General features: G+C 54.3%; 1 protein-coding gene across 1 annotated transcript in view; it reads left to right on the top strand.

Moving 5' to 3' along the window:
- Positions 1-26,273, top strand: part of SSH1 (slingshot protein phosphatase 1) — a 50,358-nt gene that overhangs the window by 12,484 nt on the left and 11,601 nt on the right. Inside the window, exons 3-9 of the mRNA XM_054173121.1 lie at positions 11,869-11,972; positions 14,749-14,813; positions 16,107-16,228; positions 19,792-19,860; positions 21,254-21,319; positions 24,180-24,374; positions 25,386-25,479. Coding sequence (XP_054029096.1) covers positions 11,869-11,972; positions 14,749-14,813; positions 16,107-16,228; positions 19,792-19,860; positions 21,254-21,319; positions 24,180-24,374; positions 25,386-25,479 — 715 coding nt within the window. The remainder of the gene's footprint in view (positions 1-11,868; positions 11,973-14,748; positions 14,814-16,106; positions 16,229-19,791; positions 19,861-21,253; positions 21,320-24,179; positions 24,375-25,385; positions 25,480-26,273) is intronic.

Consider the following 26,273-nt stretch of genomic DNA (forward strand, 5'->3'; position numbering starts at 1 on the left):
TGGCTGGCAGCCTCCTGGTTGCTGAGGTGCACTGTGGGGTGCTGGCTTCCTACCCTGGAGGAGCTGGAAGGCTGGCTGCTGTGTAACCAAGCACTGGAGGGGGTGTTGAGGCTGAGCTGGACCTTTTTCTCTCTCTGCTTTTTGCCTGACATGTTTCATCTGGATGGATGTCTCTTTATTTTCACGTGTTACTCACGTGTCAAGGCCTCCCTGGTCTCTGCTGCCTTTTATGGACTGGCTCTGAAACCCAGCAGCTGAGCTGTGCTTTGGGTTGCTGTGCCACCACTGTGCCCATCCAGCTCTCAGTCCTGCTGCTTCTGCTGTTGTCTGTGTCCTGGCTGACCTTGGAAGCTGCTTGCTTAATCCTTGCAACTATTGTTCACCTTCCTATTCCAGCGGCACCCTTGGAGCGCTTCCACTCATTTCTCAGGGCTGTCTCTTGGAGACCCCTCTGAGTGGGAGAAGTGAGGTGACTTCATTAAATAGTTGGAAGGATTAGACCAAAGACTTGACAGGAGGAATGCAGGAGGATCAGCCCCATGTGCCAGCAGCTCGGCTGGGGAGGAGGATGGGAGCAGGATCAGCTCGTGCCTGCAAGTGCAGGCAAGGGGCTCTGCCTTTGATCATAGGGTCATAGAACTGTTAGGGTTGGAAGGGACCTCAGGGATCAGCCAGTTCCAACCCCCCTGCCATGGGCAGGGACACCTCACACTACAGCAGGTTGCTCACAGCCACATCCAGCCTGGCTGCAAACACCTCCAGGCATGAGGCTTCCACCACCTCCCTGGGCAACCTGTGCCAGGCTCTCACCACCCTCATGGGGAAGAACTTCTTCCTGACATCCAATCTGAATCTACCCATTGCTAGTTTTGTTCCATTCCCCCCAGTCCTATCCCTCCCTGACACCCTCAAAAGTCCCTCCCCAGCTTTCTTGTAGCCCCCTTCAGATACTGCAAAGCTACAATTAGGTCTTCTTGGAGCCTTATCCTCTCCAGACTGAACAGCCCCAACTCCCTCAGTCTGTCCTCACAGGAGAGGTGCTCCAGCCCTCTGCTCATCCTCATGGCCCTTCTCTGGACACCTTCCAGCACCTCCAGATCCCTCTTGTAATAGGGGCTCCAGAACAGGATTCAGTACTCCAGGTGGGGTCTCTCCAGAGCAGAGTAGAGGGGGAGAATCACCTCCCTTGTGCCCTCCAAGCAGAAGCCTGGGGGCCAGCATCATCCTTCCTCTCCTTTAGTTTGGGTCACAGCTTCAGGACACCTCCCCAGCACTCCCAGACTTATCCTCCTCCCCACCTGTGGTCACAGAGCAGCTCTGGCAGCCACAGCATCTGGAAACAGTGACTTGTTGGGAAGAGCAGGGGTTACCTAGGGTGCTTTAGTGCAGGGGCAAAAGGGATCTGGTGATTTGGGAGTCACTGGCTTCCCTTGGCCAACCAGGGTGCTGCAGGGCATAGGGTGCATGAGGCTGGAAGGCCAGGTGGTTGTTGCTGATCCCCAGCAAGTGTGGGCAGCAGGTGCAGGGAGGGCATTCTGCCCCTCTGCTCTGCTGAGACCCCACCTGCAGCGCTGGGCCCAGCTCTGGAGTCCTCAGCACAGGAGACACACAGACCTCTTGGTGTGGGGCCAGAGGAGGCCACAGCAATGCTGAGAGGGCTGGAAGCCCTCTGCCGTGGGGCCAGGCTGGGCCTCCTTGGCCACCTGGGCACACTGCCTGTCTCCAAGAGGGACAGAAAGGTTCCTTTATAGCAGCTGGACAGGCAGTGGTGCAGGCTGAGGGGAGATGTGGCCTGGGACAGCAGCTCTCCCCCAGCTGACACCATGCTGCAGGGGGAACCTCAGCGCTGCTGTGTGCACTCCAGCGGAGCTCATCGCCGAGCTGGGCGATGCCGTGCTCAGCCTCCTGCCTTTTTGAACTCTGCCATTAATGGGATGAGCAGGAAGGATTTCTTCTTCCTTGTGAAACAATCTCTTATTTGATTTGGCTTTTCACCATCCCAGTGCTGGGGATTCCTGGCAGTTTCTCCCCTGGCTGTTTGGGAGCCGTTCTGCCGAGTGATTTTGTACCAGCCCGCTGGAGCGGGGAGTGAGCCTGCTCCTTTGCTGCCCTCCCCCTGCCCTTTCTCTTGGGTGGCTTCTCCAAGGGTCATGCCCTGCCCTCAGAACTGTTGGAATACTCATGGCTGACCCCTTTGTAGAGCTGGGGAAATCACAGAACCATTTTGGTTGGAGAAGACCTTCAAGGTCATCCAATTCAGCCACTCTCTAACACTCCCAAGGCTGCTGCTAACCCACGGCCCTCAGCACCACACCTCTGCCTCTTTGAAATGCTTCCAGCCATGGGGATTCAACCACCTCCCTGGGGACCCTGTTCCAGTGTCTGAGAATCCTTTCAGGGAAGAAGTTTTTTTCTCTGAAGAACCTACCTAAACCTGAAGCTGTTTCCTCTCATCCTATTACTTCTTCCCTGGGAGAGCATAGTAGTATCATAGAATCAGTCAGGGTTGGAAGGGACCACAAGGATCAGCTAGTTCCAACCCCCCTGCCATGGGCAGGGACACCCCACACTAGAGCAGGCTGGCCAGAGCCTCATCCAGCCTGGGCTTAAACACCTCCAGGGCTGGGGCCTCAACCACCTCCCTGGACAACCCATTCCAGGGCTTCACCACTCTCATGGGGAAGAACTTCCTCCTCACCTCTAGCCTGAATCTCCCCACCTCCAGCTTCATTCCATTCCCCCTAGTCCTCTAACTCCCTGAGCAGTCCCTCCCCAGCCTTCTTGTAGCCCCCTTCAGATACTGGAAGGCCACCATGAGGTCACCTGGGAGCCTTCTCTTCTCCAGACTGAACAGCCCCAACTCCTTCAGTCTGTCCTCACAGGAGAGCAGCTCCAGCCCTCTGCTCATCTTCCTGGCCCTTCTCTGGACACCTTCCAGCACCTCCAGATCCCTCTTGTACTAGGGGCTCCAGAACTGGAGGCAGTACTGCAGGTGGGGTCTCAGCAGAGCTGAGCAAAGGGGGAGAATCCCCTCCCTGGCCCTGCTGGCCACACTTCCCTTGCTGCAGCCCAGCAACCTCCACCTGGCTCCAAGCTCCTTGCCAGGAGTTGTAAGGGAGCGATGAGGTCTCCCCTCAGCCTCCTTCCCACTTCCTTCAGCTGCTCCTCCCCAGCCCTGTTCTCCAGACCCTTCCCCACCTTTGTTTGCCCTTCTCTGGACCCTCTCCAGCCCCTCAATGTCCTCCTTGGAGTGACTGCCCAAAAGTGGAGCCAGCGGCTGCTCGATGGCGTCGCCGCTGCGCAGGAGCAGCTGGAGGCACATCATCAGCAGTCTATTGCTGTTGGGAAATTAGCTTTTGTGGGCTTCATGATTGATTTCAGCTCTGTCTTTTTTCCTCTTTGTGCTGCTGCAGCAGCAGCAGTTGTATCTGCTGCTGCTGTGAATGGCCTGCAGTGTCTCAACCCCTTCTCAGCATTCCTGGGCTGTGGATGTGGCCCACGCCTCTCAGCAGAACAATGCGAGCTCTGACTCCTCTTTTGTTGCTGAGCTGCTGAAACAAGGAGAGCAAAGCCTGCTGGCTCTTCCTGCCTGCCTGGGCATCTTGCTTAGCTCTGAAATAGGTGGGGACACGTTTGTCCCCTTGGTGAGGCATTGCAAGACCCATCCTTCAGCAGGGGCTGCTGCCTGACCCCCTCACGAGCAACTCCTTTGCCGTGGTATGGTGGTGGCTGCTTGAGCAAGGGGGTCTGAAGGATCATCAGACCTTGCTGTGGTTCACTGCTTACAAGGTGAGTGAGACCCTGGAACAGGTTGCCCAGGGAGGATGTGGATGCCCCCTCCCTGGAGGTGTTCAAAGCAAGGTTGGATGGGGCCTTGAACAACCTGCTCTAGTAGGAGGTATCTCTGCCCATGGCCAGGAGTTGGAACTGGATGATCTTTAAGGTCCCTTCCAACCCAAACCAGTCTATGACTCAAAGGCCTTTCATTTAAGGCATGCTGAAGCTCCCATTTCTTCTCAGGTTGTACAGTAGCATGCCCAGGGACTGCATGACCTTTAAAGGTCTCTTCCAACCCCAAACATTCTATTATTCTATGTAAGCAAGTAGCTTTGAAGTCCCTTTTTTTTCCCCTGGCTCTGTTTTGTGTCACTCAGACCCCTTCTGGAGGCCTCTCTCTTGGTCAGGAAGTGTTATCTGATGTGCCTCCTCTCCAGCCAAAGCAAGCAGTCAGTCTGCAGCTGCTGCCTGCTCTTCCTGCTCTTTCCCTCCCCACATCTTCCTTTTTATTTGATGTTTCCAGTTCAGTTTGTGTTGCTGTTTCAGTGTGGCTCTCTGACAGCCCTCTGCCTCTTAAAGTCCATCCAAGGGCTACTGGGCTGTGGAGCATCCAAGGGAACTGTCTGGGTCCCCTTGCTGTGGCACCATGGCGGAGAGGTGCACCAGGCCCTTCTCCAGGGCTGTGTTCCTGCTTCAATCCCTTGAGAAGGCTGAGGAGGGGGGGAAATAAGTTCTCTTCACTCTTCCACAGCCCCTCTGATAAGGAAGAAGTGTTTCATTTTGTGGAGCTTGGGAGGCCTGTTTCTTCCTGGAGGTGTTCAAGGGGGGATTGGACTTGGTGCCATGGTTTCGTCCCAAGGTCTGTGGTGCCAGGTTGGACTCGATGACCTTTGAGGTCTCTTCCAGCCTTGGTGATTCTGTGGTTCTGCACCTCATCAGTCTGGTTTTCAGCAGCAGATGTCACAAACCTCAAGGAATCCTTTCAGTCCCTGTTGATACCTAAGTATCTATCCCACCCTTTAGCTCTTGCTGAGCACTGATCAGCTCCCCTCTGGGGCTGCTGTTCTCCAGGCTCCACAGCCCCAGGGCTCTCAGCCTTTCCTCCTGACAGATGCTCCAGGCCCCCCCCAGCATCTTTGGAGCCTCCACTGGGCTCTCTCCAGTAGTTCCAGGACTCCAGGGATACCCAACCAGACCAAACACTGATTGTTTTGTGCCTCTTTCAGCTAGATGCTATTAGTTATTTCTTTCTTGGTCCAGCAGGAGGCTGTTGGATCAACCTCAGGCTTGGCTGTGTCCGCCCAGGGAAAGTGGTTTCTCTCTACCAACTTCTGTGCATGGCTGTTTATTTTGGGATGAGTTCTGCAGCCATAAGATGTATTTATAGAGTGTTTTCTGATGTCTCACAGGATGATGATGTGTTATGTGAGATTTCCCATTCAGCTGGGAACCAGGAGGCTTGGAGGCATCGAAGGTTCCTTCCTGGGACACCCCGCAGCCTGAGTCACCGCAGTGGCAGAGCGAGCAGCTGAGGGGGGACAAAAATCATTCTGCAAGTGGCAGCTGCCCTCCAGCTGGCTCTGGCTGTCCAGCAACAGCAGCAGCTCTGCCTCCTCTTCCAAGCCTGCAGTATTTTTAACTTGCTGGCATTTGTGGGCCCAGGAGGTGGCATTTTGTAACGACTGGAAAAGCTCTGCCTATTGTCTGCCTCGGCAGCTTGAGATGTGATGGATGTGTGCTGCAGCCACGTTCTTCTGGAGCCTTCCCAAAGGGGAAGAGAGACTTCCTTTGAGAGTTCAGCAGCACAGAGCCAAGAGATCATGGAATTGTTTCTGTTGGAAGAGACCTCTAAGATCATCCAGTCCAAATGTCAACCCAGCACCACCATGGCCATCGAACCACGTCCCAAAGTGCTGTGGCCATGCATTTCTTGAGCACCTCCAGGGGTGGGGACTCCATCACCTCCCTAGGCAGCCTGTTCCAATCCCTGACCACTCTTGAGGCAGAGAAATTCTTCCCCAACTGCAACCTAACCCTCCCCTGGCACAATTTCAGGCCATTTCCTCTCATTCTATCACCAGATAACTGGGGAGAAGAGACCAACCCCCACCTCACTGCAACCTCCTGTCAGGGAGTTTGAGAGCAATGGGGTCTCCTCTCAGCCTCTTCTTCTCCAGGCTGAACAACCCCAGTTCCAGGATGGAGCAAGGGAAGCAAGAGACATTGGAGCCCACTCTCAGCAGCGTGGTGGCCATTGAGCACCTTGTCCTTGCCAGCCCTTGGGTGCAGAAAGTCAATCACAGAATGGCTTAGGTTGGAAGGGACCTTAGAGATCAGCTTCTCCAACCTCCCTGCCATGGCCAGGGACACCTCTCAGCTAATGTCCTAATGTTGGAGCCTCCACTGGACTCTTTCCAGTAGGTCCCTGTCTCTCTTGAAGTGGGGAGCCCAGAACAGGGCTCCAGGACTACCCTAGAGAATACCTCTCAGCTAATGTCCTAATGTTGCTTAATGTCCTAGTACCACAGCTGGCTGTACCTTCCTTCTCACACCCCCTGACATTGGCCAGAAGCTCATAAGCAGCAGTTTTTACCTCCCTTTAGGGCCTTAGTTGCAGTAGTTTGGTAAGCTGAGGTTGTGGAGTGGAAGCAGGACTGGTCTCCAGCTCTGCTGGAGGAGCAGGGTCCCCCAAAACTTGTGGGCTCTGCCTTTGAGAGCTTGAAGTGACTCCTGTAGAGGATCTGTGGTGGTCAGGATTCCTGGAAAGACACCCAGGGAGTGGGTGGGTTCTGTGGTGCATGCCAGGTGAAGAGTGAACAGAAGGCTGCTGCTTCTCCTGGCTGGGTTGGTGATGCTGGTGGGAGGTCAGCCTGTCATTATGGGTTGTGCCTGGAGAAAGAATTCAGCAAGGGGGCTGTAAGAAGGCTCCAGTGAAGAGCCTGCCTCAAAGACTTCCCTGTTCAGCAGTAGCTCACTAACTCTGAAAATCAAACCATGGTAGCTGCAGCCTGCCTCCAAGAAGGACATTGAGGGGCTGGAGTGGGTCCAGAGGGCAGTAGAGCTGGTGGAGAGTCTGGAGAACCAGTCTGGGGAACAGGTGTGATGAGGAGCAGCTGAGGGACCTGGGAGAAAAGGAGGATAAAGGGAGACCTCCTGGCTCTCCACAAGCCCCTGAAAGGAGGTTGGAGCCAGGTGGGGGTTGGTCTCTTCTCCCATGGAACAAGTGATAAGGCCAGAGGAAACGGCCTCAGGTTGCCCTCAGGGAAGTTTAGGTTGGTCATGAAGAACAATTTCTTCCTCCACAAGGGTTGCCAAGGCCTGTCCCAGGCTGCCCAGGGCAGTGGTGGAGTCCCCATCCCAGGAGGGGGTTTCAAAGCTGTGGTGCTGAGGGCCATGGTTTAGTGCTGGGTTAAGGGTCGGACTGGATCTCAAAGATCTCTTCCAAGCCAAACAGTTCTGTGAGTCTCTGGCTTCCATCTGCCATCATGCCTGTCACACCCACCCCAGTGAGGGCATGCCACGTTTTGGTGGTGAAGAAGCCACCAGCCAGTGCTGTGCTGGTTGCTCTCTGCTCCTGTCCCAGCCAGCAGGAGCCGCAGCCGCTGACCGGAGCTGAGGTCCCTTCGGAGCATGCGAGAAGGAAGCAAACAAACAAAGTCTGGAGGAGGGAGATGATTAGACGAGCCTCAGCTGGTTGGGGGTTTATTTTCCCTCCCCCTCACCCCCCCTTCCTCCTGAATGGCCCTCTTTCATCAGGATATGTTAGGCACAAGTGGGTTTGCAAGCCAGGATCTCAGGAGAAGACAGAGTGCTCTGGAAAGCCATCCGGGTGCCGGGTCGCATCGACAGCCGCGCTCGCTCCGCAGCTTCCTCTGCTGTGCTGGGGGCAGGAGCAAACCAAACACACCAAGGGGAAACCAAAAAGGAACAAAAGGGAGAAAGATGTGATTGATTTGTTTGTTTGTTTTCCCCTCTGTGACTCTTTGCTGCTCAGTTATGAATCTTTTTGAACTGACCGACTTCTGCCTGGCTCTCGGGCCGGCGCAGTGCTGCTGCTGTTCAAAGGAGCCCAGTCCAGATTAGTATGTATGAGCCACTTGGGTCCTGCTTTTCCTCCTGCTGCTGACAAATGCTGCTTGCTAGGGCGTTCAGCACTGCTGCTGAGGGTCAAGAGTGGGGGGGGGCTGTTGTGCAATGATAGGCTTTATATCTGTTTATGCCTTTTTACTGTTCTTTGAAGGCTGGAAGCTCAGTTGGTGGCTGGAGCTGCAGGATTGAAAGAAGCAGTTGGGATTTTGTGCCTTGCCTCTTCCCCCTTCCTTCTCTGCCCCCTTCCTTCTCTGCCCCCTTCCTTCTCTGCCCCCTTCCTTCTCTGCCCCCTTCCTTCTCTGCCCCCTTCCTTCTCTGCCCCCTTCCTTCTCTGCCCCCTTCCTTCTCTGCCCCCTTCCTTCTCTGCCCCCTTCCTTCTCTGCCCCCTTCCTTCTCTGCCCCCGTTGTTGTTAGTCAGGAGGTGTTGGGTGCCAGGTTGGACTGGATGATCTCTGAGGTCTTTTCCAACCTTATTGATTCTATGATCTCTGCATGGCACCCCACTGGTTCTGTGCAGAAATGGGGGCTGGGAGGGTGGGAGCAGTTGGGGTCACCACAAGCTGTGCTTTGGAAGGTTGGGGCTGGAGGTTAGGAAGCAAACGATTAAAGGAGAAGGGAAATCCTGCTCTCAACAGGTTGCTTGGCTTTGCTTGCTGGCTCAGGGCTGCTGAGGGGACTGGAACATCTGTCTGATGAGGAAAGGCTGAGAGAATTGGTGCTTTAGAGGGTGCAGAAGAGCTGCCTGAGGGGGGATCTGAGCAATACTCCAAGGGTGGGTGTCAGGAGGACAGGACCAGGCTTCTTTCAGTGGTGCCCAGTGACAGGACAAGGGGTGGTGGGCACACACTAGAACATCAGAAGTTCCATCCCAACATGAGGAGGAATGTCTTGAATGTAAGGGTGCTGGAGCCCTGGAGCAGGCTGCCCAGAGAGGTGGCGGAGTCTCCATCTCTGGAGACATTCCAAACCCACCTGGGTGTGTTCCTGTGTGACCTTCTCTGGGTGACCCTGCCTTGGCAAGGGGAGGTTGGACTGGCTGATCTCCAGAGGTCCCTTCCAACCCCTACCACTTGGATTCCATGATTCATTTCCAGTCAGATGAGAAACCATTTACTCCCCGGGCTGTCCTTCTGCGATCGCTTTCCGCTCCTGCAGGGCTGCTTTTCCCCTTGCCTGCCGCGGGGAACATTCTGCTTTCTTCTCCCCTCCTGCAGTCAGGAGATCTTTAACAACATCAGGCAAGGTGAAGCCTCAGAGCAGTGAGTATGGTCACAGTGTGAATGGGCTAATGAGGGTGAGGAGCCACCAAACTCCAACTCTGAAGCAGTCAAGTGGAGGCTTTGGGTGGAAGAGCAGAGGATGTTCTGCCCTCCTGTGTCACTGAGGTGCTGCTCACTGGGTGGGAGGCTGAGGCTGATCAAACCCTTTCCTTCACCTCCATAGATGTGGCCTGGGGACTGAGTCACAAGCTGTGGAGATGTGGTGCCTGAGGGACCTGGTTTGGTGGTGACCTGGCTGGGCTGGGTTGACAGTTGATGATCTTAAAGGTCTCTTCCCACCCAAAGCAGTCTGTGAGTTTCTGATCCTTGGGAAGCAGCTGTGTCTCTCTCCCAGGTTGGGGTTTTTCCCCAGCTGTAGCCACCCCAGCCAGTCTTTTCTATTATGGGATAGCAGAATGTCCTTAGAGAGCTCTTCCTTAGAGATTATTTTCCCAAAGAAAATACTGTTCCTCAGCTTCCTGGGCCAGGAGGGGTTGGAAATTATCTCCTTGGGTGTTATTTCCCCATTCCCTTCCTCCTGCTGGGGAAAAACCAGCTCTGTGTCTTTTTCCTCAGCTTCCTGGGCCAGGAGGAGTTGGGAATTATCTCCTTGGGTGTTATCTCCCCATTCCCTTCCTCCTGCTGGGGAAAAGCAGCTGAGTGTGTGTGTGTGTGAGTGAAGCTGGTGTCCAGCTGAATATCCTATAGGTTGTCTTTGTGTCACTGCTTTGTGTAACTCCTGGCCCCTTTTTTTCCGCTTGCCTGGTGTGCAAAGGAAACAAGGCTCTTCCTGGCTCCCTTATGGAGGGAACCAGCTTCCCATTTGCAGGAATCTTTGCCTGTGTGACCAGGCAGAGCTGGTGTTTGGGGCTCAGAAGCAAACTCTGCCTGGCTCCTGCTCAGACCCAGCTTGCTCGTGGAGTGCGTGGTGAGTGCCGGAGCGCTGGGGGAGGAAGGACTAAAAGCTTGTTGTGGAGCCTGGAATGCAGGGGGGGGAAAAAACATTTAGTTCACCTTTTAAAAGCAGCTGAAAGAAAAGAAAACTCTCAAATTTCAGCCTGATCAGGATGTTTATTGGTGTGGGGTGGTTTTTTTTTTCCCTGGCAGTTTTGCACCTGGAAGTTTCAGTTGCAAAGTTGAGGAAGCTTTGCCACGGGAACCTCGGCTGTGCTCTCGGAGAAGGGAGGGAAGTGGTGGAGTCCCCATCTCTGCAGGGGTTTCAAAGCTGTGTGTGGTGTTGAGGGACATGGTGGGCTTGGCAGTGCTGAGTTAACAGCTGGGCTTGATCTCAGAGGTCTTTCCAAACCTAATGGTTCTCTGAAATGCAAGTCTGTCCTCACCAGAGCACTAAGGTCAATGGAGCATTAGTGCTCACATCTACCAAAGGGAAAGACCTCAGCCTTCTCTTCTCTCTCTTATCAGATGATGGAAGGAGAGGAAATGGCCTGAAGTTGTGCCAGGGGAGGTTTGGGTTGGAGATGAGGAGAAATTTCTTTGCTGCAGGAGTGGTCAGGGATGGGAAGAGGCTGCCCAGGGAGGTGGTGGAGTCCCCAGCCCTGGAGGTGTTCCAGGAGAAGTGTGGGCACGGCACTGTGGGCCATGGTTTGATGGCCATGGTGGTGTTGGTTGATGGTTGGTCTGGATGATCTTAGGGGGCTTTCCCAACCCATCCCATGACTCTGAAGCACAGGGTAGGTGAGTGCTGGGGGTCCTCACTGCTGTGGGATCACTTGCTGCAGCATGAGTTAACTCCTGTGTAGCTCACTCCCATCGTGGAGCATTTGTATGTAGTAGATGGCAGAGAGTAATTCATGAGGCTCTGTGTTTGGAGGTGTGGGGTGGCAGCCAAGGGGGTTTTGGAAGCAGGGACTGTCTCTTGTGATGGGCTGAGCAGTGGGAAATGCAGTGTAAGCAGTTGCTGTGGCAACTGAAAGGTAGCTGAGCTGCTGCTGATTGTCAGCCTGGTGGGAAATGCTAACTTCTCCCCTCTCATCCCAGTGCTTTTTGGTACCTTGTAATTAGGTTTGTGCTGGTGCTTGCTCTAACTGCTGGTTTGGTTCTCCTCTGTTAGTTGTGTGCTGGGGCCTGTGGTGTCATTTGACTCTGGAAATATCCTTGTGTGTCTGGCTCAGCTCACCACCTGCCCTCTCATCTGTAGTGTTTTCCAGGATGGCTCTATCCAGCCAGAGCCAAGCAAAAGCTCTTTGCTATTGTGCTGCTTGTTTGCTCCCCTGAGGTTTCAGTGTGGTTTCCTTTTCTCCTGTGATGTGCAGGCTTCATCTGCCCTCCCCTTCCTCTGCAGCTCCTGACAGTTTATGGGCTGTGTGTTCTTGGTTTTGCATTCCAAGGGCATCTCAAGAGCTGGGTAGAAACTGATTGACTCAGAAGCTGACCTTCAGCCATGTCACAGGTCTAAGCCTGTGAGAAGTCCTACCTTCCACTGGTCTTAATTGATCAGCAAATGACAGAAGTCATTTCCAGCCCGTGACAACTCAGGCAACTACCTCCTGCAGTGGCTAAGCCGTGGGATGGTGGTGGAAAATGCCACAGGAATAATCAGTGAATAAGCCTGGAGTCATGCTGTGTGAGTGGCAGGATCAGGCTGGGGGAAAGAGCTCCTGATGGCAGAATCCTGCTGTGTTGCAGTGAGGGGAAGCCCTTCCTTCTCCAGCCCCACAGCCCTGAGCACGTGCTTTGAGGTTTCCTTTCAGCTGACTTCCTCTTCTTTTCCTTTGTTTTCCAGCCTCAGCGAGAGCTTTTTCATGGTGAAAGGTGCAGCCCTCTTCTTGCAGCAAGGAAACAGCTCCCAGGGCCAGAGAAGTCTCCAGCATCCTCACAAACATGCAGGTAGTGGCTGAAATCCCCTCCTGAAATCCCTCTCTTGCTTTGCTGCTTGCCCTGTGCACGCAGACAAGGTGACAGCACCTGTGGGTGGCTGACTCCTCTGATTGTCCCTGTGGGCTTGGCACAGCCTGAACACAAGCAGGTTCTCAGCCCCCTTGATTGGGATGGGGGCAGCTCATTAGGGGTTAATTTTTTTGGTCATTATCTCCCAGCTGTTACTGGAGCAGGGATTTCTTCTCTGCAGGCATGGTGGCATCCTTCAGGCAGGGCAGCCTGCCGAGCCAGAAGGGCTGTGCTGAGTGTCTGACCCTGTTTCCTGCAGCAGCAGCAGAAGAAATGGCACTTGGGCTTCACTGATTTGATCTCTGCCTTTCCCTTTGGCCTATGGGGAGGAAAAGGGGATGTGCTGAGTCACAGGGCTCCAGCACCTCACCTGTGCTTATCAAGATCCTGATGTAGCACCTCAGGGACACTTCTCCAGCTGCTCTCCCAGTTCCCATAACCTGAAGCTTGGGACTCTTGGTACCAGCTGACAGCATGGGGTCTTTTGACACTACCTGGTGCTGGTTTTGTTTAATGAGGGACACAAAAGTGAGGATTTGGCTGTTCTCCTTCTGTCCCCTCTCCTGCTTTCAGGAAAACCCTCTTGTCAGTTAACTCCTAGCAATTGGCCCTGTGAAAGTTGATCATGGTTTAAGAACAGACTCTCCTCCTTCCTCCAGCCCCCTCCAGTGTGCCAAACTGGTGGGAAGAAGTGGAGAAGAGTCCTGTGGTGAATCACTGAATCATAAAATCAGTAAGGTTGGAAAAGACCTCAGAGATCATCCAGTCCAACCTATCACCCAACATCTCATGACTAACTAAACCATGGCACCAAGTGCCTCATCCAGGCTCTCCCTAAACACCTCCAGTGATGGGGACTCCACCACCTCCCTGGGCAGCACATCCCAATGGTCAGTAGCTCTTTCTGGGAAGAACTCTCTCCTCACCTCCAGCAGAAACCTCCCCTGGCACAGCTTGAGACTGTGTCCTCTTGTTCTGGTGCTGTTTGCCTGGGAGAAGAGACCAACCCCCACCTGGCTACAACCTCCCCTTAGGGAGTTGTAGAGAGCAAGAAGGTCTCCCCTGAGCCTCCTCTTCTCCAGGCTAAGCAACCCCAGCTCCCTCAGCCCCTCCTCATAGGGCTGTGCTCCAGACCCCTCCCCAGCTCTGTTGTCCTTCTCTGGACACCTTCAAGTGTCTCAATGTCCTTCTTAAACTGAGGGGCCCAGAACTGGGCACAGTGAACATACAGAAGGGCTGATAGCAGATAAGGGCCTTCAAGGAAGCAGATTCTACCTCCCCAGTGATTTTTGTGCCTTCTGCCTTTGCCAGTTTGGGATAAGCCCTTCCTGGGAAAGAAGAAGTCAGATCATTGGGAGCAGGAGCACGTGGGAAAGGCACAGTGTGGTACTGTGTGTCTGCTGCTTAGTAAACACCCCAAGCACAAAGGGGGTGTTTGAATGCCAAGCTTGGCTTTGGCTTTCTGTCATTGTCAGCAATTTCATATACCCAGCAGACAGCCTACAGAAGGAATGTTATCTGCCTTGGAAAGTTATGAGCACATTACTGAGCTATGAGATGGCAGCTGGCTTTATTTCCTTGTAGATTCCTTCTTCCTTTCACTTGCTTCCCCTGAGCAGAAATGTGCTCCCTGCTCTGGAGCCTAAGGGACCTGTTGCAGAGCAGCACTTTGGGGTGGAAGGGATCCATCACCAAAACAGTCCCTCCTGCAGCCCCCTTTCTCCTCAGGAGGATGCACCCTCAGACATAGCCTCCACAGTCTGTGGGGTTTGTCTGCCTTTATCACAAGTCAAAGGTTTTTGCCTCTCCTTTGTTCCTTTCCCCTTTGTTTAATCAGTTGGCCCTCAGTGCCTCTCCCTCTCCCTTCCTCCCTCCCTGCCTGCTGGCCCTCAGTGCCTCTCCTTCCTTCCTTCCTTCCCTCCCTCCCTGCCTGCCAGCCCTCGGTGCCTCTCCTTCCTCCCCTCAGTGCCTCCCCTCAGTGTCTCTCCCTCCCTCCCCTCCGTGCCTCCCCTCAGTGCCTCTCCCTCCCTCCCTCCCTTCAGTGCCTCTCCCTCCCTCCCTCCCTCCCTTCAGTGCCTCTCCCTCCCTCCCTCCCTTCAGTGCCTCTCCCTCCCTCCCTCCCTCCCCTCCCTCCCTCCCCTCAGTGCCTCTCCCTCCCTCCCTCCCCTCAGTGCCTCTCCCTCCCTCCCTCCCCTCAGTGCCTCTCCCTCCCTCCCTCCCCTCAGTGCCTCTCCCTCCCTCCCTCCCCTCAGTGCCTCTCCCTCCCTCCCTCCCCTCAGTGCCTCTCCCTCCCTCCCTCCCTTCAGTGCCTCTCCCTCCCTCCCTCCCTTCAGTGCCTCTCCCTCCCTCCCTCCCTTCAGTGCCTCTCCCTCCCTCCCTCCCCCTGCCTGCCTGCCCTCAGTGCCTGTTATCTTTCTGCCTCCTCTGAGATGCTCTGACAGGAGTGTCATCCCCTCTGCCAGTCATGGGTGGGCTCAGTGTATTTGGTAGCTTCCAAATGCCCTGTGCTTGAGGTCTCACAGCCAGCTGACTCTCATCCAAGCAGCTCACTTCTGTTAGTGTCCTCCAGGACAGCAAAGTTATTTGGCCTGCTTTAGATGACTTTATGATGATTTTGATAACTGAGAAACATCCCATTTCACTAAGGGTCACAGCCCTGCCCTTTCTTAGTGCAGCAGGAGACCCTTGCTGATGATTTCTTTTGCTTTCTCTGCAGGTGATTTGCCCCAGCACCTCCAGGTGATGATCAACCTCCTTCGCTGCGAGGACAGGATCAAGCTGGTAGGGGAAAGATGCAGCCTGGGGCTCTCTCTCTTTCTGTTGGAGGGGTTTGAACCAGGCCTGTAGAGGTTCAGGAGAAGCACAGGCAAATCCTAGGTCCTTAGAGTCAGCTAAACTTTGCCAGCTGCCAGTTCTTCTGTGGTTTCCTGTCCACTCCTTTTGCCCTTGTTCAGGAGATTGCTCTGTCTGCAGTGGGTTGGTTTTGTTGCGCTTCATTTCCCAGTCAGCTGGCAGACACCAGCACAGGGGAAGAGAGAGGAGCTTGCTGGTGCTAAGGGACACTCTGAAGTCAGTCTTGAAATTGAATAGATTAGAATTTAACCAGGTTGGAAAGGACCTTTGAGAGCATCAAGTCCAGCCTATCACCCAACACCAGCTAAGCAACTAAACCATGGCACCAAGTACCTCATCCAGGCTCTTCTTAAACACCTCCAGGGATGGTGACTCCACCACCTCCCTGGGCAGCACCTCCCAATGGCCAGTCTCTCTTGCTGGAAAGAATTTCTTCCTAGCCTCCAGCCTAAACCTCCCCTGGCACAGCTTGAGACTGTGTCCTCTTGTTCTGGTGCTGGGTGCCTGGGAGAAGAGACCAACCCCCACCTGGCTACAACCTCCCTTCAGGGAGTTGGAGAGAGCAAGGTGGTCTCCCCTGAGCCTCCTCTTCTCCAGGCTAAGCAACCCCAGCTCCCTCAGCCTCTCCTCCCAGGGCTGTGCTCCAAACCCCTCCCCAGCTTTGTTGCCCTTCTCTGGACACCTTCAAGAGTCTCAATGCCCTCCTTAAATTGAGGGGCCCAGAACTGGGCATGTCCCTGTCCATGGCAGAGGGGTTGGAACTAGATGTCCTCTGAGGTCCCTTGCAACCCAACCCCTTCTAGGATCCTTCTAAAGACATCTGCAGCAGCTCTAAAAGTCGATGCAGAGAAGTCAGTTATTCCCCCCAGCATCACTACCATAATTCAGTGGAGGCCTGGGAGTGAAGAATCCTCTGAGCCTTCCTCTCCCCTCAGGGTAGCCCATGGCCAAGGCTTTTACCAACTGTCTAGCTGACCCTCTTCAGGACAGGACCTGCAGCTGGCATTTGGGAGTAGCTCCCTGAAGTGGGGCAGGTAACTTGGGCTTAATCTCCCTGCCTGGTCAGGAGCCTCGCTGCAGGGCAGACCTCCTCTCCCCGTGTCACTGCAGCTGAACAAAACTCTTGGGCACAATTACCCCTTCAACCTCAGAGAGCAGGGGAAGGGAAGGATGATCCCAAAGGTGGCTTGCAGAGCTTTGATGCCTTTGCTTTTGCCCCAGGCTGTCCGTTTGGAGAGCGTGTGGACGGACCGAGTGCGCTACATGGTGGTGGTCTACAGCAGCGGGCGGCAGGACACCGAGGAGAACATTCTGCTGGGGGTGGATTTCTCCAGCAAGGAGAGGTATGGCCAAGGCAAGGCTGGGCTTGGAAGCCAGGCAGACAGGGTTCTCTTGGAAAGCCTCTCAACACCAAGCTGTCCTCAGGCAGTTGGGTTTCCATCTGGCTGTGGATGCTAGCGAGAGGAAGGACGCGGCTCGAGCAGTCTCCTCGGCTAGGAGGGCGAGAGGAGGATCTCTGCTCCCAGGCAGCTTTCAGTCAGTGGAGTGGCATCACATGGGAGCCAGCTGTAGGGCTGTGGCATCTCCCTCATCTGGGGCAGCTTGTTGTCTGCTCCCTACAACCTGCTCCTGCAGACACAGCTGCAAAACTGGAGCTTAGTCTGTCCACCAGACTTGACGCTTGTTGCTGGTATGATGCAATGGAGCCGGTGTGAGGGAGGGGAGCTTGGCTGCCAGATAGCATCCCAACACAATGCTGCAAAAGCACCTCCAAAACCAACAAACAAATGTGTCAGGAATGAGCTGTTGGCTTTTGTCTGACTGATAAGAGCACATAGTATCTGGGGAGGCAAATAAAATGTTGTGTTATCACAGCCCCTCTCACGTTAGTCCAGCTCGAGGGGAGGAAACCGAGGCAGAAAAGCTCTTGGCTTGGAGAGGCAGGGCTGCTTTGGCAGGGCTGGAGTCAGGCTTCCAGCTGGCTGTTTCTGCTCCCTGATAGCAGCCTGCCATGTTGTGCTGGTACAGCCACTGGGACTTTCTGGTTTCTTTTTGGACAACTCTCCTGTTCTAAGTGGAAGTGGGGAGCTTGTGCACTGCAGGATCTCGGGTAGTGATAGGCCTAGGGGGAATGGAATGAAGCTGGAGGTGGGGAGATTCAGGCTGGAGGGGAGGAGGAAGTTCTTCACCATGAGAAGTGGGGAAGCCCTGGAATGGGTTGTCCAGGGAGGTGGTTGAGGCCCGGTCCCTGGAGGTGTTTAAGCCCAGGCTGGATGAGGCTCTGGCCAGCCTGCTCTAGTGTGGGGTGTCCCTGCCCATGGCAGGGGGGTTGGAACTAGATGATCCTCGTGGTCCCTTCCAACCCTGACTGATACTATGAAAAGCTGAGACAGATGTGAGACCACCTTCCCTGGAACTATTCCAGGCCAGGTTGTTTGGGGCCCTGAGCAACCTGATCTAGTTGAAGATGGAATCACAGAATGCACTGCATTGGAAGGGACCTCTGGAGTTCATCTAGTCCAACCCCCCCGCAATAAGCAGGGTCATCCCTAACTAGATCAGGTTGCTCAGAGCTCCATGAAGCCTTACCTTGAATGTCTCTCTGGATGGGGCCTCCACTGACTGCAGAAGGGTTGGAATAGAGTTATAGAATGGTTACAGTTGGAAGGGACCTCAGGGATCAGCCAGTTCCAACCCCCCTGCCATGGGCAGGGACACCTCACACTACAGCAGGTTGCTCACAGCCACATCCAGCCTGGCTGCAAACACCTCCAGGGATGAGGCTTCCACCACCTCCCTGGGCAACCTGTGCCAGGCTCTCACCACCCTCATGGGCAAGAACTTCCTCCTAACATCCAATCTGAATCTATCCATTTCTATTGTTTGTTCCATTCCCTTCAGAAGTCCCTTCCCATCCAAACCATTTTATGATTCCACTGCTTTGCTTCTGGTGATTATTTGATGTGAGACAGGAGGAGAGATGGAAAAGTTAGGACAAATCCATCCTCACTGTAACTGCCACTTCTGCTCCTGTCTCCCCTGAAAGCCACTTTTGCTGTTAATTAAGGATAAATCTCATGCATAAAGAAGGCAGTTGGCATCAGCAGCTTCCTTGGGTGAGTCCATGGGGCTGACATGGCACTGCTGAGCTGGAAGTGTTCTGACTGCTGACAGTTTGGCTGGTCAGACACTTCTGAGGGTTTGGTTCCTTTCACATGTGTTTAATGGAAGCCCTTTTTCCTCACAAAGCCTTCAAGGCCATGGTGCCCACATGTGTGTTCAGGCTGGCCTGCCACATCCTTTGAACCTCTGCCACACCTTCAGTCCTGTGTCCAGTTCTGGGCCCCTCAATTTGAGAAGGACTTTGAGACTCTTGAATGTGTCCAGAGAAGGACAATGAGGCTGGGGAAAGGTCTGGAGCACAGCCCTGTGGGGAGAGGCTGAGGGGGGAGTGGTTGATAGTGGGCTGAACATGAGTCAGCAGTGTGCCCAGGTGGCCAAGGCCAAGGGCATCCTGGCCTGCATCAGGAACAGTGTGGCCAGCAGGAGCAGGGAGCTCATTCTGCCCTGTGCTCAGCACTGCTCAGGCCACACCTTGAGTCCTGTGTCCAGTTCTGGGGCCCTCAGTGTAGGAAAGATGTTGAGGTGCTGGAAGGTGTCCAGAGAAGGGCAACAAAGCTGGGGAGGGGTCTGGAGCACAGCCCTGTGAGGAGAGGCTGAGGGAGCTGGGGTTGCTTAGCCTGGAGAAGAGGAGGCTCAGGGGAGACCTTCTTGCTCTCTCCAACTCCCTGCAGGGAGGTTGTAGCTAGGAGGGGGTTGGTCTCTTCTCCCAGGCACCCAGCACCAGAACAAGAGGACACAGTCTCAAGCTGTGCCAGGGGAGGTTTAGGCTGGAGGTGGGGAGAAAGTTCTTTACAGAGAGAAGTGGCTGAAGGCTTGAAAGGGAGCAGCCCAAACCCTGAGATCTTTGCTAACTGGCTGTTGCTGGGCACATCCCAATCCCCTTTACTGTCTCAGTGGCTTAATTATTTACTGGTTGAGAGTTTCTGGCCCCATTACAGAACAGTTTTCTTGCCAGACTGCAATGAAAATGTTCTTTTGGGTTAGGTAAACTCATTAAATCTGGTTTTGTCTTCCTACCAGTCAGAGGGATGAAGTGACAATTAAAGAGAGTCCTTTGAAAGGCCCCCCACCAGGTCCTCTTTGGAAAGGGTGAGTGGCTGCTCTGCCACCTACCAAGGGTCATGTTCTGCCCTGCTTTAGTGAGCTGGATCTCTGCAGCCACATTGCTGGCATCTGCTTTGGTGTAGTGGGGTCACTGGAACAGGTTGCTCAGAAGCTGTGGAGGCTCCATGCCTGGAAGTGTTGAAAAGCAGACTGGATGAGGGCTTGAGCAACCTGGTCTAGCAGGAGGTGTTCCTACCCATGGCAGGGGGTTGGAACTGGCTGATCTTTAAGGTCCCTTCCAGCCCAAACCAGTCCATGGTTGGCTGCAATGATCCTAGAGGTCTTTTCCACCTGAATGCTTCTATGATTGTGTGTCCTGCTTGGGAGCTGCCTCGTGCTGAGCTGATGAGGGTGAGACAGCAGGAAAGATGATGGGCTGAGTGCCCCAGTGCTTTCTAGCAGGCTCTGGAGGGGGAGAGAAGAGCTGGTGAACTTAATTCTTGCTTCTGTGATGTTTCTCCAGCCCTCTGGAGCAATCAGTGTGCTAATATCAGAGCAGACCCATAGGCTGCAGCTGCCAGCCTGCCTGTCTGTTATGGCTGTGGCCTCAGATATGAGTAGGAATTGCTAGAGCAGGACTTGAGGCCTTGAAAAATTCAAGAGGATTAATAATTCAGGGTGTTGGCAGGACCAGGTTGTGGCCTATATTTAACATCCTGTCTGACAATCTCTCTTCCAGTAAAAGCTGCACCATAGGAATGGTTCTTCGGCTGTGGAGCGATACCAAGATCCATCTGGATGGTGATGGGTAAGGAATCACATGGAAAAGCTGGGTGCCTGGGGGCAGTGGTTGATAGTGGGCTGAACATGAGCCAGCAGGGTGCCCAGGTGGCCAAGGAGGCCAATGGCATCCTGGCCTGCAGCAGGAACAGTGTGGCCAGCAGGAGCAGGGAGCTCATTCTGCCCTGTGCTCAGCACTGGTCAGGCCACACCTTGAGTCCTGTGTCCAGTTCTGGGCTCCTCAGTTTAGGAAAGATGTTGAGGTGCTGGAAGGTGTCCAGAGAAGGGCAACAAAGCTGGGGAGGGGTCTGGAGCACAGCCCTGTGAGGAGAGGCTGAGGGAGCTGGGGTTGCTTAGCCTGGAGAAGAGGAGGCTCAGGGGAGACCTTCTTGCTCTCTGCAACTCCCTGAAGGGAGGTTGTAGCCAGGTGGGGGTTGGTCTCTTCTCCCAGGCAGCCAGCACCAGAACAAGAGGACACAGTCTCAAGCTGTGCCAGGGGAAGTTCAGGCTGGATGTTAGGAAGAAATTCTTCCCAGAGAGAGAGATTGGCCATTGGAATGTGCTGCCCAGGGAGGTGGTGGAGTCCCCATCCCTGGTGGTGTTTAGGAAGTGCCTGGATGAGGCACTTGGTGCCATGGTTTAGTTGCTTAGATGGTGCTGGGTGATAGGTTGGACTCAATGATCTTGAAGGTCTCTTCCAACCTGCTTAATTCTATTCTATTCTATCCTTGCCTGCTTGGGGGCTGCTCTAGGAATGCTTTTTGTCCCTTGCCTTGCCAGTGGAACTCCACTTTTGGATTCATGGCTGCTGATTCAGCCAGTGGCAGTTTTGTCTTGCTGCCCTCAAACTGCTTGGGCAGAAGCTGTGACACCCACTGCATGTTCCCTGAAATCCCAGTGGAGGAGCTCCCCTTCCTGGCAGCCTGTGCTGGGAAGGTTGCCCACTTGCCATTCTTTTTTTGGGAGCATGTTGGAAAACTTGTGGCAGCAATTCTCAGGCCTGGTTCTTCCTGTCTGTCAGTGCCCCTGCAGCTGCCTGGCAGCAGGCGTGTGTGCAGCGCAGCTTGGGGCGATGCAGGGGAAGAGCCTTCCCAGAAGGGAGTGGAACAGGCTGCCCAGGGAGGTGGTGGGGTCACCCTCACTGGAGCTGTTTGATGCATGGATGTGGTGCTGAGGGACATGGTTTGGTGGTAGTGGCTTAGCAGTAGTGGTGGGGTGGTGAGCTCGAGGTGAGAAGCTGGACTCGACGATCTCAACCTGGTCTAGTGGGAAGTGTCCCTGCCAGTGCTGGAGGGGGTTGGAACTAGATATTCTTTCAGGTCTCTTCCAGCCCAAACCACGCTGTGAATCTAGGAAAGGTCTCTTCTAACCTCAACTGCTCTTTGATTCCTTTCTGACTGGGTTTTTCTCTTCTCTCTTAGTGGCTTCAGCGTGAGCACGGCAGGGAGGATGCACATCTTCAAGCCGGTGTCGGTGCAAGCCATGTGGTATGTGTGCTTACTTGGCTTAGTTGGCAAAGAGGCTGGCATTTCTGGGACTAAATCCAGCCCAGACACACAGCCTGTGCTCCAGCTTTTGCCATCATTGGTGTTTCATCAGCTGCTGCTTCCTTGGGTCAGCAGGTGGCTGTGCTGTAAAGGGATTGAGAGAACACTGATCCAAACCCAGGGTCTTCTGCTGCTGGTTGGAGCAGAGATGTGCTCTTCAGGGTATGGCAAGTGGCAGCAGTGAGATGAATAAATATGAAAGGAAAAACAAAGCTTCAGCTTGACCTGGACACCTGGAGAAGTGGGTCTGTGTGAACCTCATCAGGTTCAGCAATGCCAAATGCAAGGTCCTGCAGCCTGGGTCAGGGCAATCCTCAGTATCCATCCAGGCTGAGGATGAAGGGCTGGAGAGCAGCCCTGTGGAGAAGGACTTGGGGATGAAGAGCTGGACATGAGCTTGGCACTGTGTGCTCCCAGCCCTGGCCTGGCCTGGCCTGTTCTCCAGCAGTGTGGGCAGCAGGTGGAGAGAAGAGATTCTGCCCCTCTGCTGTCCTCTGCTCAAACCCCATCTGCAGTCTGGGGCCAGCTTTGGAGTCCTCAGCACAGGAGAGACTGGGGCTAGAGGAGTTGGGGCTAGAGGAGTTGGGGCTAGAGGAGGCCACAGCAATGATGGGAGGGCTGGAAGCCCTCTGCTGTGAGGCCAGGCTGAGAGAGTTGGGGTTGTTCAGCCTGGAGAAGAGAAGCTCCAGGGGCACCTTCTGGTGGCCTTTCAGTGCTTAAAGGGGCTGAGCAGAAAGCTGGGGACTGACCTTTGAGCAGGGCCTGTTGGAACTAAAAGAGGGAGATTTAGACTAGAGATAAGGAAGACCTTTTTTTTCACCCTGAGACTGGGGAGAGCCTGTCCCAGGTTGCCCAGAGAGGTGGTAGCTGCCTCATCCCTGGAACCACTCCAGGTCAGGTTGTCTGGGGCTCTGAGCAACCTGCTGTAGTTGCAGGTGTCCCTCTTGGCTGCAGGGGGTTGGACTCAGTGACATGGAAAGGTCCCTTCCAGGCCAAACCTTTCTGTGAATTCCTGAGAGTCTCCTCTCTGCATGTTTCTCTGCCTGGCTGCAGGAGGAGTCTCAGGACCTGTTTCCAGTCTCATGGCATTCCCTGTCCTCTGCCTCATGCCTGGGGCCAGGCTGGGCTTCCTGCCTTACAGAAACTTTCCATGCTGCCCTGGGTGCCTGTTCACCTTTCAGCTCCTGTCACCCCTCCCTTCTGCAGGGATTCCAAAACACTGAAGCAGAGGTGGCTGAATCAGCAGTGGCCATGCCAGCAAATTCCTCCCTGAAGAGGCTGCTACCCAGCCCCACACAGAACAAATGCATCTCTTTGGGCTTGGGCACTGTGCTGGCTGCTGCTGGGGCCTCAGAGATCCTTGTCCCTGCAGCATCTGCTAGGAAAGGATACAGATCATAGGATCACAGCATGGTTTGGGTTGGAAGGGACCTTCAAGATCATATCATCCCAACCCCCTGCTATGGGCAGGGAGACCTCCCACTAGCCCAGGTTGCTCAAGGCCTCATCCAGCCTGGCCTTGAGCACTTCCAGGGAGGGGGAATCCCTGGGCAGCCTGTTCCAGTGTCTCCCCAGCCCCACTGTCAGGATTTTCTTCCTAATCTCAAGTCTAAATCCTCCCCTCCTGTAGGTTAAAGCCACCCCCCCTTGTCCTGTCACTGCAAGCCCTTGTAACAAGTCCCTCCCCAGATCTCCAGGTACTGGAAGGCTGCTCTAAGGACTCCTTGGAGCCTTCCTTTCTCCAGCTCCCCCAGTCTATCCCCACAGGGGAGCTACTTCAGCCCTCTGATCATCTTCATGGCCTGCTCCAGCAGATGTGGGGAATCACAGAATGGTCTGGTGAAAGAAAGGAAAAAGTCTTGTTCCTGTCAGTTTGGAACTCAGCCCCTGCTGTTGGCAGCCTCAGATGTGGTGAATGCTTTCAGTACAGTGACAGCAGCAGAGCAGAGCCTTCAAATGAGGGGAAAAAAAAGAGAATAAAAAGGGGAAAGGAGGGGGGGGGGAAAGAAACTAAAACTGAGGAGGGAAGGAAAGAAAAAGTCATGCTAGAATCTGCACAAACAAATGACCCAATCTGGGCCTTGTCCCTGGAGCTGTGTCAGGGGCCAAGAATGTTGCTAAATATGCATTTGACTCCTTGCTTGAAGGTGGTTTGAAAACTGTCCATGGTCTTTGTTTTCCTTTGGTCTGGCTTTGCTCATTAGCTAATGATTAGATCCCAGAGTGCCTCTTGCCTTCTGCTTGCCTGTTCCTCAGGAGGAGATTTCAGCCCCTGCCTTGGAGTGGCCCTTTAGGAGGCCTCCAAGTTGCAGTTTGTGCCCTGGGTGAACTCTGGTACAAAACAAAAATGGAATCCCAAACCATGCAGCAGCAAACTAAAGCAAGTCTGGAGAAGAGGAGGCTGAAGGGAGACCTTCCTGCTCTCTGCAGCTCCCTGAAAGGAGGTTGCAGAGAGGTGGGGGTTGGTCTCTTCTCCCTAGTCTCGGGTGAGAGAAGGGGAGGAAGTGGCCTGAAATTGTGCCAGGGGAGGGGTAGGTTGGAGATGAGGAGCAATTTCTTTGCTGCAAGAGTGGTCAGGCACTGGAGCAGGCTGCCCAGGGGGGTGGTGGAGTCCCCAGCCCTGGAGGTGTGCAAGAAAGGTGTGGCCGTGGCACTGTGGGACACGGTGTGGTGGCCTTGGGGCTGATGGTTGGCCAGGAGGATATTCTGTGGTCCTGAACAAAGGGGGAAACCCTTTGGGTTTGGTTGGTTTTTTTTCCCCTGGTCCTGCTGCTCACATCTGCCCAACTTTGTGTTCCAGGTCTGCTCTGCAGATCCTCCACAAAGCCTGTGAAGTGGCCAGGAGGTACAACTACTTCCCGGGGGGGATGGCTTTGGTCTGGGCCACCTACTATGAAAGCTGCATCAGCTCTGAGCAGAGCTGCATCAACGAGTGGAATGCCATGCAGGACCTGGAGTCCACCCGCCCCGACTCTCCAGCCCTCTTTGTTGACAAGTAGGTTCTCAATTTGCTTGGGAAGAAGTTGGCTCCTGAGCAGGATTCCCTCTTCTCCCTTTGCTTCCTTCTGCTGCTTCCTTTCTTTACTTTCCATAAATGCCTTCCCATGTTTGCCACCCATTAATCTCCCCAGAATGGCTTTTAAGTCCCAAGTCTTTCCCACCACCCCTCTCTATTCCAAGGGCCTGAGATTCAACACATCTAAGTGCTGGGTTCTACACATTGGCCACAACAACCCCAGGCAGTGCTACAGGCTGGGGGCAGAGTGCCTGGAGAGCAGCCAGGCAGAAAGGGATCTGGGGGTAGTGGTTGATAGTAGGCTGAAATGAGCCAGCAGTGTGCCTAGGTGGCCAAAAAGGCCAATGGCATCCTGGCCTGCATCAGGAACAGTGTGGCCAGCAGGAGCAGGGAGCTCATTCTGCCCTGTACTCAGCACTGGTCAGGCCACACCTTGAGTCCTGTGTCCAGTTCTGGGCCCCTCAGTTTAGGAAAGATGTTGAGGTGCTGGAAGGTGTCCAGAGAAGGGCAACAAAGCTGGGGAGGGGTCTGGAGCACAGCCCTGTGAGGAGAGGCTGAGGGAGCTGGGGTTGCTTAGCCTGCAGAAGAGGAGGCTCAAGGGAGACCTTCTTGCTGTCTGCAACTCCCTGAAGGGAGGTTGTAGCCAGGTGGGGGTTGGTCTCTTCTCCCAGGCACCCAGCAGCAGAACAAGAGGACACAGTCTCAAGCTGCACCAGGGGAGGTTCAGGCTGGATGTCAGGAAGAAGTTCTCCATAGAAAGAGAGATTGGCCATTGGGATGTGCTGCCCAGGGAGGTGGTGGAGTCCCCATCCCTGGAGGTGTTTAGGAAGAGCCTGGATGGGGTGCTTGGTGCCATGGCTTAGTTGATGAGATGGTGTTGGGTGATAGGTTGCACTTGATGATCTCTGAGGTCTTTTCCAACCTGGTTGTTTCTATTCTCCTCTGTGAGTTTTTGCCATCTTGGAGACTCTTCTCCTTCCCTCTCCTCAGGCCAACTGAAAGGGAGCGCACGGAGAGGCTCATTAAAGCCAAGCTTCGGAGCATCATGATGAGCAAAGACCTGGAAAATGTGACTTCTAAGGAGGTAACTATAGAAAAAAATCCCTGCTGGCTGCTCCTTCCTGCCAGGCTGTCTTGCCAGAAGGTGCTGCACTGATGAAGAGGCACCATATGACTGGGTGGCACTGGGTTTGGACTGTGTATTTCCAGCTTGTTCCATAAGGGCTTCGCAACTTGGCTTTCCCCAGCGGGGAAACTGGGCTTGGTACCAGCATCTGAGTGTGTTCTTCAAGAGCTTAGGAAGGAGCATCTGATTTTCAAGTGCATAGGAGATGGGTCTGGAGAGCAGGGCTGGTGAGAAGCAGCTGAGGGAACTGGGGTGGTTCAGCCTGGAGAAAAAGGCTGAGGGGAGACCTGGCTCCCTACAGCTCCCTGAAAGGAGGCTGGAGCCAGGTGGATGTCAGTCTCTTCTCACAAGGAATGAGTGATAGGACAAGAGATGTCCTCAAGTTGCCCCAGGAGAGGTTTAGATTGAACATGAGGAATAATTTCTTCCCCTTGAAAGCTGTCAAGGCCTGTCCCAGGCTGCCCAGGGTGCTGGTGGAGTCCCCATCCCTGGAGGGGTTTCAAAGCTGGTGAGAGGCCTCAAGCACAAGCCCTGTGAGAAGGGGCTGAGGGAGCTGGGATGGTTTAGCCTGGAGAAGAGGAGGCTCAGGGAAGACCTTATTGCTGTCTACAACTACCTGAAGGGAGGTTGTAGCCAGGAGGGGGTTGGTCTCTTCTCCCAGGCACCCAGCACCAGAACAAGAGGACACAGTCTCAAGCTGTGCCAGGGGAAGTTTAGGCTGGAGGTGAGGAGAAAGTTCTTCCCAGAGAGAG

Source organism: Dryobates pubescens, chromosome 25 (genome assembly GCF_014839835.1).
Source record: "Dryobates pubescens isolate bDryPub1 chromosome 25, bDryPub1.pri, whole genome shotgun sequence".
NCBI lineage: Eukaryota > Metazoa > Chordata > Aves > Piciformes > Picidae > Dryobates > Dryobates pubescens.